This window comes from Castanea sativa, chromosome 3, assembly GCF_040712315.1.
Source record: "Castanea sativa cultivar Marrone di Chiusa Pesio chromosome 3, ASM4071231v1".
NCBI classification, from domain to species: Eukaryota; Viridiplantae; Streptophyta; class Magnoliopsida; order Fagales; family Fagaceae; genus Castanea; species Castanea sativa.
In genome coordinates, this window is record NC_134015.1 from 3146947 (window position 1) to 3164371 (window position 17425).

The following is a 17425-nucleotide window of genomic DNA, read 5'->3' on the forward strand; positions in this document are numbered from 1 at the left end:
CCATGCAGAGCATCGTGTCTTTTTACTCGGTTAAACCCTGGACTCATGCAACGCCGCCTGCATCACACTGATCAGGTTATATATTGTGTTGTGGAACTAGCTTATCAGTGGTTATGCAAGGAATGGCAGGATGGCTTTTTAACACGATGCTTGAGTTGAATGTCATGTCAACAAGAGATCATGCCTTGCACAGATGATTGAAGCATTGTCACCTGTTAGCTGCAGATAGGCAGGTATTTTATATGTTCCAAAGCAGTTATGGTAGGAAATGAAATATAATAGTTTCAATAAAATGTGTACAGACCTATATTAACCATTTTGACCATTCGATAGCTATTTGGAAATGTAGGAATAAGGCCAAGCTTGAAGGGAAGGTTGACAATACTTCTCAGCAAGCACATGGTCATGATCTATTAAGAAGCAATGGCTGGGAAATGGGAATCATTCTCTAAGAAGCTGTAAACGTTCTGTTTGCAATTGAGCTCAATTTGTTGATTTCAATTGTACCTACTAGTAGCTCTGAGGTTTACAGCCTTTGTTGTGGAAACTGGAAAGCAAACACCAAGCTTGGAGACACAAGCCGTTAAGAAATACATTGCTGGCTGTGCCGCTCGCGATTTTCTATGCTCTTAGCTCTGCTAATTCTGCAACTTCGTCTTTGATGCACATCATATGTGTTAATGACAAGTTTCAAGCTTACAGTTCACAAAATATAGCTATGGATGCGTTTCACCAACCACCATTTTGACTAATGCGTTGATAATTGCTCTTTAAAACTTTGCTTAAAGAAAATTTGGACAGCATTGCACATTGCGCTTGAAATCATAGTATTAAGAAGTACCACTATGGTAAATAAAGTTTACTTGCTAGTAAGACCATCATCACCTTTTTTTTTTCTTGATAATGAATGCATGGCCTGTATATCGATTCTTATCTATACGAATTGAAACCTCCTACCAGGATATTAAAATGATAACACGACATATGGTGGAATTAAGCAAAGTTTGCATTGGTTTTTCGTTTCAGCCTAAAGGAGGCTCACCTACCATTTGGATGTGCTGAACTATTGAGAACATAGAACAACAAAGCATTTTAACTCATTTTGCAAGTTTAGTAATTAAATTTTACAATATTTTTTTTCTTGTCTTCATTTCATGTGTGTGTGTATATATTTCATGATACGCTTATTTGGTGGTCTATGTATAATTATAACATACTCATAAAAAACAACAATGTATAAGTATAACATCAAAAGCCTTTCTCCTGCATTTGACATCTAAAATATGCACTCCTAGTCCTCGAATCAAAGATTTATCATTATGACAACTACATATGAATACTGGCCCTAAAATTCACAATTGGAAAGCTATATGCAATATGATGACAGACAAACAATTATTGCCTCGCCTGTTGTCCTCAGTACATTCTAATGAGTATATGACAAGCTCCTAGAAACTAAAGAAATAAGAATTAAAATATTTAAGAGTTGAAAGGTCTCAAGCCATTTCATGAGATCTACTAGTGCCACTTGGCAATCCAAAATTGAGGCCTTTTTATTAGTGAAACTAGCAATATGCAGCTGAAAAGAAGAGTATTACAGTTGCTGGGAACAGCATTTTGATCAACAAGCAATGTACATGATGGGTTTCTTTGACATTTTGAGAAACATACATCTCACACATAAAACAGAACAGGGAATTCTGCTGGTGGATCAATTATCAGTATGATTTGTTGTGGATAAAAAGATTATGGAAACCTTCGGTTTGATTATCAACATGTCGCGAATCTCATAAAGAAAATAGTTTTGTTTGGTTCGCATTGATCGGATTTGAATATAATCCATCATTTATATATGAAAATGGTACAGCCATGCATAAAAATCTTGATTACAATAATTTTAAATATATAGATTATGAATTAGGATTTCAATCAAAGAAAGGCAGCATCAAAATAATTTATCCAAAAACAAAAGAATGGATTGAGAACTAATGCCTTCTGCATCAACAGACAAAAATAAGGTCGATATGCTCCATTGTTCATCATATTGATGAAAAAAAATAAGTGTGGCATCATATCATGAAAACAAATAAAGAGGGATAACTTATAAATTATAGCAATTAAATTTTTGTATAAAAAAATAATTATTATTCAATAATCTGATCAATAACCATTACACACATTCACTAGCTTCAATTATTTAAATCAGCATGTGCATTGTGTAGATGAAAGTTAAATGTACCAGAGTGGGGTAGAGAAGTAAGAAAGGGATTCGCCTTCATAATGGTGCTTATATTTGCCATCTTCCAGGCTAAATACACCCATGTCGTACCCTCCACCATTTAAGGTGAAAGGAAAAACTTCGACATAGTCATCAGTGTAATAGATACAATTGGCTTTGCATCCATTGAAACTTGATGCAGACAAAGACGATGATGAATTGTCACCCACAAACAATGCTTGATCACCCAAGCTGTCAACCTTCACCCACTTGTATTTATATTTGCTTCTCACTTTTGTAGAACATTCTAATTTTAGAATTGTGAACCCAATTGTCACATAGGGATTATCATTGATTTTTTCTTCTTCATCTTCACCTTCACCTTCACCTTCACCTTCACTTTCATGAATGTTCTCATCCTCAATATCATCTTCAGAGTCTTCATCCTCAGTATCATCGAGGAAAAAATGACCTCCTCGAAAGCGTGAAACAACCAAAAGATCTCCAGATGATTCAACAATATACATTTGGATAATTTCCTCAGTTGCCGGTGGACGTGGCGCAATAGATTCAACGAATGGAATATCATCATCCGTGTGACAAACAAAAGCTTCACCATGACAGTTCACAGCATAAAATTTTCCCTTGTAAAATGCAATGTCAGAAATAGATCCAGAATGACTAGGTATATCAATCCAAGCTTTATATCCTGGTCTAGTGAAGGCCAAACTTCCACCATTACCATAGATAACCATGATTATGCAATCACAATCATATTCATGAGTTACTAAGTTCCATGGATTCCTTGACAAAACACACTTCTCAAAAAACATATCTCTGTAATCTAAATGGTCGAGTTTGGAATTGCCATCTTCATTCCAAAAAAGAGGTTGAGGAAGACTTAATAGGTGTTTAGACAAAGGATGAAAGAGATTGACCTGGAAATCGGTGCCTACACTAAGCAACCATCCAAAAGATGTTCCAATGCATTTTTTTCCAACAAGCTCAGGCAACTTGAAGTTATAAACTTTATTATCGAATAAGTTGACAAAGACACGCGTATGACTTTTTTGTTCCTTTTCTTCTGCAAGCATAAGCCAAGGACATCGAGGAGATAATGGTGGGTTTTCCATTGAATAAACACTTCGCCATGACTTGCATATGGCACCAAAGATGACAAAATCATTATAGAAAGATAACCGTCGCATTATTTCGGAGAGGATAAGATCCGGAAGTTCAGCCCACTTAGACATCTTATGGTATTTATGCTGTAAGAGACTGCAAAAAAAAGTATAATAATAACAAACAATCAAAATTTTATAATTTTATAATTTAAAATTTAAAATTTTGAGCTCATCACAAAAAAAAAAAAAGTTATTATCAGTGATAACATGTAATGTACTAAATAATAAATCATTCAAGAATTCAAGTTGTACAGAGAATTTCTAGTTTCAAGCTTTCATGACCTATGCAAGTGCTTAAGAGTTAAAGGGTTGGTATCAACTTACCAATAATTTTTTCCCAATTTTAGGATAAGACTTTTATTTTAGCTATAACTACTTTTCCTTTTCATAGTCATTAATCCTATTTCATTTTAAAAATGATTTCTTCCTCCTTGTTTTATTATTATTTATGGGTGATTTTTGGTTTTGCTCTAAATTACATCAAACATATTATATATGCGTTCTTACTTCTTCTTCTTCTTTTTTACCTTAAACAAAAACGATATAATTTTTCATTAAAAAAAAAAAGCATGGACAAGAAGACATGCAATTTGTAAGATGAATAAAACAGTTAACGTTGTTAAATGATCCAAAGAGAAAAATAAAAAGAAACAGAAAAAGTGCCCACAAACCAAAATCAACAAAAAGAAACAGAAAAAGTAGTTTGCTGATAAGAAAAAAACAGAAAACTTACCAAGAACTTTGTTTGGTGGTCTGGAGGCAGTGAGAGAGAGAGAGAGAGAGAGAGGCGCTTCTATCTTCTGTCTTTGTTGGGGTTTATTTCAAAACACTGTTGATGGACTCTGCCTCTGGATCTCTCAAACAAAAACAGAGTCTAAAGCCCATATTATATACTGCCGTGTACTGTTCGGAGAAGGATTCCTATTTGTGTTGGAATTAACTTTCTTTTTTAAATAAAATGTTTGCGTTAAAAGTAATGATTAGGTGCTCTGCTTCACGTGCGAATTCACTTCTTAGATTTGATAAAATTCACTTCTTAGATTTGGTACTTGGTAGTACCATAAATAGACCAAAAAAAAAAAAAAAGTAATAAATTGTGACCACCATGTCACTAAATTCCGAAACTACCTCTATATCTTTTTCTTTTTTTTTTTTTTTTAGAGAAAATAAAAATACCTCTATATCATTTATTTCCGAAATTACCTAATAATTTTTTTAAGATTCGTTATCAAAAAATAATACATAATAAAATTCTTAGGATTTAATCATGCTAAGACCAGTCCATCAATGTTTGGGCCTACTCCAAATTCACAAAGGGGACGGCCCACCCTTCATCCTTCATGCAAATTTTTTTTATTTTCCTAATAATAAAAATTCGCAAATTACAACTTACTCACGTATAATTTGACTGTCTGATGATAAAGAGCTATCATCAGGAGCGGATGTCATAGGTTGAAACTCTCTCCAAAAAAAAAAAATTAAGTTGTCTATCTATAGTTTAAAATTTAACACTTTACCCACCTGAGGTTTGACCAAAATCTAAGTTATCTACATGTGATTTGAAATTCCATAATGCAAGTGTTCTAATGGATAGTTTTTTATCTTTTATTTTTATGTTTTTTGTGTTGTTGGAGGAGAGAGATATAAAAGTGGAACAAAATTACATATTTAGCTATGTTTTTAGTAGAGGTAGGTTATAGAATTCTAACTGAGCTAACCTCAGGTGAGTAAAATGTCAAACCACAAATAGACAACCTAAATTTCAGCCAAATCACATGTTGATAAATTGTAATTTGCCCTAATAAAATATTAGCTTCATCCAAATTCTTTGTTAACCTTTTCTTTGATGTATATGATACGTTTGTTTGTGGAGCAAATAGAAAGTATAGTAAACTTATTATATAATATTGGATAAAATGCTATGACACTGAATTTTTGTCTAATTGCTCTTGCACGGTTGCACTCGTTAACCTTTTATTTACTAAACTTTAGTTCTATAATAATAGACACACCTAATTTTTATTTTAGCCAATTTAATATATAAACTTTGGTATTATAACAAATAGACTTCTAAGCTTTGATGTTGTAGTAGTAAGACCCCTTCATTTTCTTTTTTCTTTTTTTTAAATATTTGGTGCAAAAGTTGACTACATTTTTTTTGGGGGGTGGGGGGGGGGGGGGGGAAGGGGATTTAAGCATGTCTGATTACTGCAATAGCAAAGTTTATGTGCTAAATTGGCAAAATAAAAAGGTAAAGAAATCTATTTGTTATAATACTAAAGTTTATGTACTAGATTGGAAAAATAAAAATTTAAAGGATGTAAGTGTAACTAATTTAATATAATTTTATTCAATTTCTTTTAAACATATGCATATTATATATACGTGTGTGTGTGGGGGGGGGGGGGGTCGGAGGAACGAGGAGGCTTAACTGAGGAATAATCTTCATAACCTAGGCGAATGAGGGAAAATGAATTCTGAGGACTCCATTTAACCGAGGAGAGTAAGAATATCAGGACAATTGTTATCCCTTAAAGGCATGGGCGGTTCCATTTGGAGCCCAGGGGGTTCAAATGAACCCCCTATACTACCCAAAATATATATATATAATAGTTTTTTTTAACCCCCTAGAATAAAAATCTGAACACCTTGATCCTAGATTTTTTTCTTAAGCTCGGCTGAAATAAGTTTGAATATGATCCTCTTAACAATATCCTAACATTTTTAAACACAAAACAAAAAGCCCAATAACAAACCAATTTGATCTAAATTATGGAAAACAAAAATTAATAGGTCCAACAACAAAAGTAAAATTTATTAATCTTAAACCTTAGAAAAAACCCATTTAGATCTTAACAAATTTGAAATAAATCAATCAAATGTGAAATTAATGGATGAATGATTGTTTGATTATTTACATTGAAATAGATGTAGTTTGTAGGATTGATAATGAAGAAATCATGTAACAATTTCAAAATGTGAAAAATCATAAAAAGCAATTGTAAAATTTTATGTATTTTTGTCTTTTTTTTGTGATATCAATATATTCAAGTTCTCTTTTGTTTTATATATTTTTATAATTTATGTTTCTTATTGACCCCCCCTAAAAAATAATCCTAGAGTTGCCACTACTTAAAGGCCTAAGGAGAGAAGAAGAATGGCAACGAGGACAAGGATGGTGGGAGGAAGTTTCCTTAAGGGTATACCTCCCACCTCCGCATTCAATGCCCTCCACCAACCTTATCAGCTGCATTGATGTGGAAATAACCCCTAAACAGTAACTTTACAGTTAGCATCTCTTTCTACCATCTTCAGCAGAGTCTTGATGGGACAAGTATCCTAAGAACTGCCTGGGGACGTACGGGTAGAGGGTTGAGATATATGGAGAAAGGCTATAAAAGGAAAGGAATCCACTAGAAAAAGGGGATGAACGATTTCCAAGAACCAATAGATCCAGAAAGAAAATAGGAAGTTGCCTAGTGTAGCATTTGAACTGAACATATGTATAAGAACTTAATCCTCGGATCTACCCGAGGATGACATTTTCCTCAACTGTTGTGCAAATTGTGTTTACTTGTTACTTTGGACTCTTTGGTCTTAGACTTGGACATATCCTTGCATTGCACTTAAATTAGATACTCACTCTCTTAAAAATACTATTGCTTGGGCTTAGTTTGAGGGACAAGATATCACTAATCTAAGTAGACTTGAGCCTTTATTTTGAGTCCTTACAATATATATATATATATATATATATATATATATATATATATATATATATATATATATATATATATATATATAAAATTTGGGTAGGAATATTCATATTATAATTAAATCATGATCAAGTAAAACTAAATTTATTAAATAAGCAAATAATATAATATAATAAACTTTGTTTACTTTTTTACATCTTTTTGCTTTCTCTCTTTGACATACTAGTTTTGAAATTTGACTATTCCATTCAATCAATGGTTCACAGTATTATAAAGCATATTTGTCAAAACATGAATTGTATCGTAAATTAATTTTTTATTTTTTATTTTTTGTATTGTGTATTATAAAATACACAAATACCTAATAAAATTATAAAATTTTATAGATGTACATATATAAAATGTATATTCCTTATAAATTCACAATATATTCAATTAATAACTAATCTAATCATTACTTATGTAATAATATTTAATAAAGCTAACTAAATAAATCAAAGTAACATATGTTTATAACAAATGCGTTCAAATTGATTAAACTCACAAGTGATAATATATTATGTATGAACCAAAATAATAATTTTTTTTCTTCATCTTGCCTAATCAACTTCATCTGAGTCAATGTTATAACCATGTTCATAATTTTGCAAAATTATTTTTTTCATTATCATTACATTTACTGTCTCTTTTCTTGTTCTTTTATTCTAATAATTTTTTCTTTATATTATTTTTTGGTATTCTAGCATCTCAGACTTATAAAAATAATATTAAAATAAAGAATAATTATATTTTCATTTAATACATTATTAATATCATAAAAAAATTTGCAAATATGAAAGTGAAGTGTCAAATGTGTGATCCAAATTCTATAGGAGAAAGCGAAGATGGAAAAAAAACTCATAGACATGTTATTTTATTCAATTAAGTATCCCAATAATTTTGTGATAAAAAAGTTCAATAACTTGTTTAAATAAAATAAAACCACCAATTTTAACCCAACAAAAAAAATCAATTTTAAACCCACATGTCTTACAATATACATGATTCATACAATACACACTTATATATTAGATGATTCATGAGTACTTATGATACGTCATTACAATACAAAGCTTTTTGTACATGATATGTTGCATATTGTATGATACATATCACGTTTCGTATAATACCAACATAAATAGTATTCTCAAAAAAAAAAAAAAAAAAAACAACTATGGTACAAAGTACAAACATAAATATTGTATATTAAATAGAATCTTTTATAGATCAAATATAATACATTAAATTGGGAGAAAGAATGAAGACATCCGGAAGAGTGTGTGAAGCACAAATTTGAACCATTCTTTTCAATTATATTTGTTTAATGCAGAGATATGGAATGCTCTTTTAAGTCGATGAAGTCGTATAAAGCCCCTGGTTTCTGATGAGCTACATGCAAGGTTCTTCTAAAAATTCTGGTTTGTGGTGGGAGATTCTGTTAAGAAGGAAGTGATTTTTTTTTTTTTTTGAGTTACAAGTTATGCTAAATATATTTAAACCAAAATTTGATAGCTCTCATTCCTAAGCAGCTTGGACTTGAAACGGTCAATCACAACAATGGAATTCCAAGGATAACTTAAGATACCTTAGTTGGCAAGGATCTTGAGTTCTAATAAGACTTGGCAATAGTAGAAATAATTCAAATTTTTATTTAAAAAAAGAAAAAGAAAAAGAAAAAGACCGGTGTGGAAATTTGTGAGACCTTGAATTTGCATACTCGTTACATTTTGACATTATAGAAATAACATTCAAGTTGTATAGTACTCCGGGAAAAAAAAAAAAAAAAACCTTTGGGCATGCGTTTTGGGTACTTTAACATAATTATTAGCTATGCTCATATATACACATCTTATATTTAGCTAGCTTTTTTAATTAAATAATTATTAGCTTAGTCATTGTTTAATTATGAATTTTGTCAAGTTTTGCTTTAGCATTAGAATTTTTTGTTGTTAATTTTAATTTTCCGTCCATTGAATGGTGAATCATGAATGTGGATTTAGACCACTTTTTCTTTTTCCTTTTTTTTTCTTTATTTATTTATTTATTTTTAAAGTTTAAGGGTGTTATGATTGGAGCCAAACTTTGTCCTAATCTAAATATTGAAAAAATCTATTATCACAAAATTTTGTCACAATTTCTTGCCACAACTATAATGTAGCAAAGTGTATTGATAAATAAAAAATAGTAAGTTTACATGTAAATGATGCAATAATGGTCACAGTTGGCCACATCAAAGTTGTGGCAAAAATATTATAGAATAATTTGTGGTCTTAAAACTACTTCTAAATATTTTGTTCGAAGAAAAGGATATCTCCTGTTGTACCCGTACCATAGAGCAGCCTTATAAGATATAGTCAAGGCTTTCTCCACCGGCTCATGATTGCTACTACCTGGTTGGGGTTGGGGGTGTCTAGTACATATCATAATATTTAGATAAAGTAGAACATATCATAATAATTTACCACAAAGAAAAATACTATGGCGTCAAAAACAAAAACCAAAAATTAAAAAAAAGAGGAAACCAAAAAACTCACAAACACTGTTCAGGGTTTCATAATACTAAACAAATCATAATAACAAGAGGTAATAATAGCCTTTTAAATGCAATGATCTTTATATCATTCTTTTTTTGTGTCTGTGGATATAAACCAGTAATTCCATTAAGAATATATCAAGTACAAAGCAGCAAAGCATCAGCTTTGATGTACTAAACACAAACACTCAATTTTCCTCTTGAACCATGTTCTAAAAAAGAACTACACAATTAGCCAGAGTTAGAGCAGAAAGCAAATTGCAGCAATGAAAGAACAAATCTATTGGCAGCAACCAATGGATCAATGCCAAACCAGACACTTAGTAGCAGAGGCCCTAATTGGTCCTCAACACTGCAAGAAAAACAGAGTTTCCTGAATTAGCAATCTTCCCAAGACTGGCCTATCCTCTTTATCAATTTCTCCTCGGAGATGACATCTCCATTGTGAACCATATTGTTTCTTTGTAACCAGATATGGTAGCCCACCATGCAACTTTACAGAGAATGGCTCTAAAATCTTTCCCAGTTACTAGGAATATTTGACACTAAACAAAGTCCCATGATGTGCTTCCAGACTCTACCAGTAAAAGTAAAAGAGCACCCAAAAAACAGGTGATCCCTGCTCTCAAACCCATTCCTGCGAAAGACACAACTACTATCTCTATTCCACACCCATTGTAGTAATCCCAATCTAGTTGTCAACCTATTATTAAGGGTCAGCCACCAATGAAGCTATGTTTAGGGATGGCTTCAGGAAACCATAATAGTTTCCACCAATCCACTTCTTCACTTCTGCGTCTGATATAATTCCAGGTAGCAGCACACACGAGTTTACCACTAGCTGTAGCATACTAGTAAGGCTTATCACTCACTCCAATATGAACCAACCACAGTTGACTCTGAATTGTTACAAGATCTTCTTACTTAGCAAGGGCCAATACCATTCTTCATTCCTCAACACATTATCCACTTTGGCATCAAAAGTGCTTCCTGCATCATATATTATTCTATGCCCAAATGTTTGACAGAGAGTACCAGTAGGGTGCCAGTTATCTTTATATCACTGACTGAAATATCAGAATGCACATTTCCCCTTGCTATCAGTATGTACTCTACAAAATTCAATATCACTTTCAAAGTGATAAAAAAAATTTGACATATACATCTACAAAATATAAACAAATGTATAAAAAGAAATTCCACATAAGGAACTAAATCTTTTTCAAACTCTTAATTCCAATACCAAAAGCAGTTAAAAACCTGTGCATGCACAGTGAAACCTCTCTTTTCTTCATTGAGCATGCCATTAACTGTACTCCATTATTAACCCCAAAAATAGAAAAATTACCACGAAATGTGTCCATGATGTCAACCCATCTTGGATTGCTCTATTCTGTTCACTTTCTTCTACATTGCTAGACTCAAATCCTTGACCGTTGCAAATTCATCACCGCGACATCTTTACACACCAATAGAAAGGGGTAAGAAAAATATCATCTTGTCAAAAAGAGTATTAGCATTCAAAATATTTCTATTTATAGTTACGTTCCTGTCAAAATGCTAATGAGAGAGAGAGAGAGAGAGTACTATAGGATATATATATATATATATATATATATATAATTAAAAGGTTCAATTGAACTGATATTCCATGACTGTGTCCATCCACTTCACCAAAATGTGCATTTCTAAGTCATGTGTCATTGGACGAATTCGTTTCTATTTAATTAGAACTCAAAATTCTATCTTCTTCATTGGAGGAATTCGTTTCTACTTAATTAGAACTCAAAATTCCCCAATAGCTTTTGCTTTTGAATTTAAGTGAGTTAAAGGCTTTTGTTTTTGAATTTGACCGAGTTAAAGGTTTGCAAACTACTTATTATATCTTACGCATACATGCAATTTGTATATATTGACGTTTCTTTTTATTCCCAATCCTCTTGATCTCTATTCCAAAAGCCATCTGAATTTCTTTAATTTTCACATATGCCTAAATGTGATGTGGCATACTTATTAACCTGTTTGCTTAAGTTTCTAAAATTCTCGAATCCTCTTGTTTACTGTTTTTAAAATTCCTAAATTCAATTTCATCATTTTATTGAACTAAATGCCATAGAAACTTGATTTTACAACAATCAAATTAGGATTTTAACATTGAACGCGAAGTGAGGAAAGAGTTGCTTACTTGAACAATTAGATCTTTAAGAAGCTTCTTAAACACATGGTGATCGCGGCTCACATTCAAAAGCTCCTTCAAGGTAGCCTCTTTCATAGCATTAAAGATGTCTTGAGCTTGAAGAACTTTGATCCAAGATGCATTAAGTTGCATCACGTACTCGTTACAACACACAAACAAAATTAGAATTCCTTAATGTCACTGATTGTTCAAAATAATTTGCATAGATCAATATGATAAGAAATTTTAGAAATTTGTTTAGAAACCAGGAATGGCCTGAAGAAACCATTGAATCTAAGAAAGTTCTGAAAAAGGATACTAAATAGGATGTACAGTCTTTTCCCACTGCCTTCATCAGCATATCAACACCTGCAAAAGAACTTTTGTCAAAAGACAAGCATTGATGCATATTTATATCACATTAGACACGGATTTCTTGAATGAGAATGCAACAAGGGCAACACATGAAGACATCATAAAGTAGTTTTGAAGGGAATATACAACTCCATGCCTAAACATGTTTTTCAGTGTAACATGACTTAACTATTCTTTCAACAGATTCCATCATCAAAAACTGCAAGTTTTTGGAGATGCTAGATCAGCATTTCTTAACAGAATCCCCAGTGCCTCCTGATGCTACTGGCCTAGACAGTTCACTTGACAGTTTTGGAGAGGACTTATCAGTAACATTGAAAGACAAAAAATCAACTTTACCCTGCCTCTTAGAGGCAGTATTTTTAGGAACTTCATTCCACAGAAGACTGCTACTCTGACACTTCTGCCATTTGAGAATTCATCTTTTATGGTAATGCCACCAACAACAGACACAAGCTTCTTTGTCTCCTGTCCTTCTCGGTCAGCAGGTGAGTTAAGCAAAATTTATAACCATAACCATCTACTTAGATAAATTCATTAAAATTTGAAAATCACCCAAAATCAAACATATTTCAATATTTTCTTTTTTAGAATCTTAATATGAATTTGAGCCAATTCAGTAAGGTCATTAAGCTATAAGTTCATCATATCAAATGCACGTACCAAACGTACCTAACAAAATGTAAACTCATCTTCATTGTCCATCTCTCACAGATTGCAGTTTCCTAATCAATTTAAGAAATATTTCCTGTGCAAAGATACAATGATTAACAAGTACTATTTTACAGGATGCATTTATGACTGCATTAAAAAAAAAAATCTAACATTGTCTAACACACCTATCAACAGAAACTTTTAAGAGTTGGGAAAAAGACAAATGTACAATAATTTTTTTTTTTTTATATATAAGGCAGACAAATGTACAATAAATTGAATACAATTATTATAAAATATATAATAACTGATTCAGATTTTCCCAATTTCTATTAGTTATGTAGTTCTCCATCTTTGTTATCTCACCACACACAAATTTTTCTACAAATTCCAACAGTCATCTTAATAAATTTTGTTAACAGAATCTCCAGTGCCTCCTGATGCTACTGGCAGGTTATGCATATCAGGGGACTGGGGCTGTACTCATGGTATACAAAATTCTTTGATAATGACTAGACACTAGAACTAGGCTAGGTGGCAACTCCTTTATCCACCATTTATGCAGAAACTTTAAAGTTGCATCGCATACTAACTTGACAATGAAATGTGTGACACACAACAGATCTATTATCAATTTTTGTTCCTTGGGTGGATTACATTTACTTGTTTACAATTATTGGCACACTGGAAAAATGTCACTCTCTAAAAAAACATAGCTTGAAATTCAGGTTGTTAGTATCAAGGGTAAAAGGAGACAAAAATTGAAGGACAGTGTATCCTAAGTAGAATTAATAAAACCTACGCCCACACATATCACCTTGTGGCCTTGTAGTTAAATTGGCCCAACCGACGCTTAGTCAAGATTCCAAGGTTTTTTTTTGATAAGCCTAACCAATTGCGTTTTTATACTTGTTTTTCTCTCTCTAATCTTATTGATCGTTGTAATCTGGGCTCTTGATTTGTGCCACTCTAGTACACTTCCAGTGTACTTGGTTAGATTTTTTTAATAAAATTTCTTACATTACTTATCAAAAAAATCATAAATTAGAACCAGCCAGTAAGCACAACCAAACCAATGTGATGGATGCAAGGAAGCCATCACCTTTTTTCACAAACCTAACATTCCCATACATCAAAGACGTAGCATTGAGCTCAAAGAGAATTAAGTATGATAGAGCAAACACTTAATTTCCACCTCCAACTAGGCCTTCTGAAGTCTGCTTATGAAAATTTTGAATATTTTGACTTCCCTTTGGGGCAAGTCCCACAAATACCATGGTCTTGACCTAAGGAAAAACTCGAGACTCGTCAACTGCCTTTCTAGAGTTGCCCAAGTACAAATTATTGCAAATATCAAAGTACCAAAAAATAATAATAAATAAATAAATAAATTCCAGCCAAAAGCATGGCTTTTACAAACCTAAGGTTGGGGACCTGGAAGCTCACAACACTAATGAAACATTAAAACAAATCTTACCATGTTTCTCAAGATGAAATGGAAGTACCGGGGATCAGGTGAGTCCACCTCAAGATCCTAGAAACTTTTACAACTCTAAAAAAATGTAAATTGATAATATTGTTTTATTGTTAGGAACCCAATAAATATACATCCAGAACCACAAATCACAACCCAATCTAATGTGAATGTACAGAAAAACTACAAACAAGTTGAAAGAATGTAACTACATAAAACTCTTGTTTAATCAAATACTAGAAAGCAGAACAGCACACAATGGAAAGACTATAACAAAGATGAGACAGTTCAATTTTGCAATTCAGATAGATTAAGCAATGAAGAAGAAAAAAAAAATCATTTCATTCTCAACTACAAAAAAAAAAAAACAAAAAAAAAAACACACACACACACACAACAAGTCTGGTTCAGGCATTTCTACAAACAGCTTCAGTGCACCACAAAACAAACGGTTTACACAACAGTACAACCAAAACGAACCGTTTTCAATTTAAACTGTACTAATAAATTATTAAATTTACTAATTTATTTACTACAAGTAAAAATTACTAATTTTTTTACCACTACAAGTAAATTTACAAACTTTACTGCTTCGGCTAGCGGTAACTATTTATAATCAGCTGTTAATTATAAAAACCCGCCATTTATATATATATACACGGAGAAAATAGTAAAATAATATTAATTTTCAAACAATATAATTAGTAATTAAGGTTTACAAACTATATTTTTCACTAGTATCTCGAGTCTAAAAGACTCGATTTTGGGGCTATAAATCGAGTCTTTAATGCTTGATTTTTATGATCTGATTCTGTCTGATGTGACATTTTTTCCACGTGGTGACTATTTGGAAATCGAGTCTCTAAGACTCGATTTACAAGCCAACTGAAATTTGCTCTAAGTCCATCCATTCCCAGAGCAAAACCCACCACAAAAAAAAAGGGACGCGAGTAAGCCCATCGCCCAGGCAGCGCGCTGCTTGGGCGCGCGCCCAGGTCGTGCGACCCAGGTAGCGCGCCCCCGCGGCCTGGGCATGCTGCCTGGGCGCGCGGCCTGGGCCGCACAACCTGGGCGCGCTGCCTGGGTCGCACGACCTGGGCGATGGGCTAACTCGCGTCCCCTTTTTTTTTGTGGTGGGTTTTGCTCTGGGAATGGATGGACTCAGAGGTAATTTTTTTTTTTTTGTAAATCGAGTCTTAGAGACTCGATTTTTAAGTAGTCGCCACGTGAAAAAAATGTCACATCAGACAGAATCAAACCATAAAAATCAAGCATTAAAGACTCGATTTTAGCCCCAAAATCGAGTTTTTTAGACTCGAGATGCTAGTAAAAAATATAGTTTGTAAACCTTAACTACTAATTATATTGTTTGAAAATTAATGTTATTTTACTATTTTCTCCTATATACACACACATAGGAAACTAAGCACACGAGAGAGACACACACAAAAGTAGGGAAACGCGAGCGAGAGAACAACGAGAGATAACAGAGAAGCGACAAATTATTGCGCGTACAGGCAAATGAGTTTGTTGTTTGGGAAAAATCCAAGAAAAGAAAAGAAAAGAGAACTCAAATTTTAACCAATCTTTTTCATTGGAAAAATGTTATTATATAATTTATAATTATAATTACTGGTTGGTAAAAAAAGTAATTTTAGTAATGAGTTCAAATTAAACTAAGTAACAACTTAATGCTTAGAATTTACTATAAAAATGTTATGAATGTAGTACTTTCAAAAGAAAGAAGAGCAATCTCCCTTTCACAACTACTAATAGATGTTTTTATGTGGGTGTGGTCATTGATTTCGCTCAATGTTTAAGGGATGCTCCTAAGTGAAGTTTGTGTACTATATTATTATCATCATGTCCTCTTTCGTTTTCTTTCTTTCAAATGTAATTCTAACACTTTATTTATCATAGTAGATAAATATGAGGGAGATTCACTTGAGCTAGTTTAGCCATGTTCAAAACATTAGTAGAAGTAATAAAAAAAAAAAAAGGACATGTAATTAGGGACGAGACAGAGGGTATAACTTTTTTTTTTAAAAAATTGAGAGCATAACTTCAAATAGATAGATATAATAGAGGAAAAAAAATAATCCATTGGCTGATCCAATCTAATTTGTTAAGAATCCATAGTTAACCATAAATTTTGAGACAAAGGCTTTGTTGTTACTATTGTTGTTAGTGTATTTATTAATTTTTTGTTTAACTTCACTTGCAGATCATACCTCAGTCCAAAGTCCACTTCCCCATTCACATATAGTATTTCCGAATACTCTTTTTTCTCATTCACTATGGTATGTTCTAAATTTAGAAAAGGAAATTGCAAAAATTGTGATAACATTGTTAGTGAAATTTGTTTTTTCTTTTGTGTTTGCCTTTGAAATTAGATGAAACCAATTTCTAAGGTTTTTTTTTTTTTTTTTAATCTTTTGCAGCTGGACTTGGACTTGGATTTGAGAGATTGACTACACTGGATATATTTTGCACTCTATTATCTTGTCTTTTTGGATTTGACAAATTGATTACACTAGATAAATTTTGTACTCTATTATCTTGTCTTTTTGGATTTGAGAGATTGATTACACTAGATATATTTTGCATTCTATTATCTTTGGATATGACAAATTGATTACATTGGATATATTTTGCACTCTATTATCCTGTCTTTTGTTTTGTTTTTTTTTTTTAACTACTGTTTGAACTCTTGTTTGTTTGTTTTTGTGATTAGTGTGTGTTTCTTTGCATGATAATTGGAAGTTTGGGACCTTGATTAGGGGTCTTTGTATATGAAATTTGGACATCAAGTTTAATGATTCAAGTCCAAACTCATTACTCATGGATAAGCCCGCAAAGAAAGATAGGAAAGTGAGAGTCTAGAACATGTGTTCTGCAACCGGTCTTTTGATGCTCAAGTTGGATTAATTTCTTTTTAGTACAGCAATTGTTCACTCCAGAATGAACCTTCTCCTTTTGGATATGTTCTTTTCATATTCGTGGGACCATAACCTCTATGTTACTGTTACTTTGTGTGATTATGCGAGGTGTTATAG

At 32.3% G+C, this 17425-nt stretch overlaps 1 protein-coding gene and 1 long non-coding RNA gene across 3 annotated transcripts; both read right to left on the minus strand.

The window, feature by feature from the left end:
* Positions 1-2097: 2097 nt before the first annotated feature.
* LOC142627301 (F-box protein At2g26160-like) lies at positions 2098-4261 on the minus strand. Its single transcript, XM_075801131.1, has 2 exons — positions 4136-4261; positions 2098-3496 (listed from the first exon to the last, which is right to left on the minus strand). The coding sequence occupies exon 2, from the start codon at positions 3469-3471 to the stop codon at positions 2230-2232; it is 1242 nt and encodes a 413-aa protein (XP_075657246.1). The 5' UTR covers positions 3472-3496; positions 4136-4261; the 3' UTR covers positions 2098-2229.
* A 5497-nt stretch (positions 4262-9758) lies between these two features.
* Positions 9759-13551, minus strand: LOC142629616 (uncharacterized). Of its 2 annotated transcripts, XR_012843085.1 has the most exons (4): positions 12914-13551; positions 12411-12714; positions 11876-12235; positions 9759-11149 (listed from the first exon to the last, which is right to left on the minus strand). It is a non-coding gene; the product is annotated as an uncharacterized LOC142629616 (long non-coding RNA). The 2 variants fall into 2 exon arrangements; XR_012843086.1 differs by lacking the exon at positions 12411-12714.
* Between the last annotated feature and the right edge of the window lie 3874 nt (positions 13552-17425).

What these genes read in the sequence shown, in the direction of transcription:
- LOC142627301 (XM_075801131.1), bottom strand. Translation starts at nt 3,471, where the DNA reads ATGTCTAAGTGGGCTGAACTTCCGGATCTTATCCTCTCCGAAATAATG.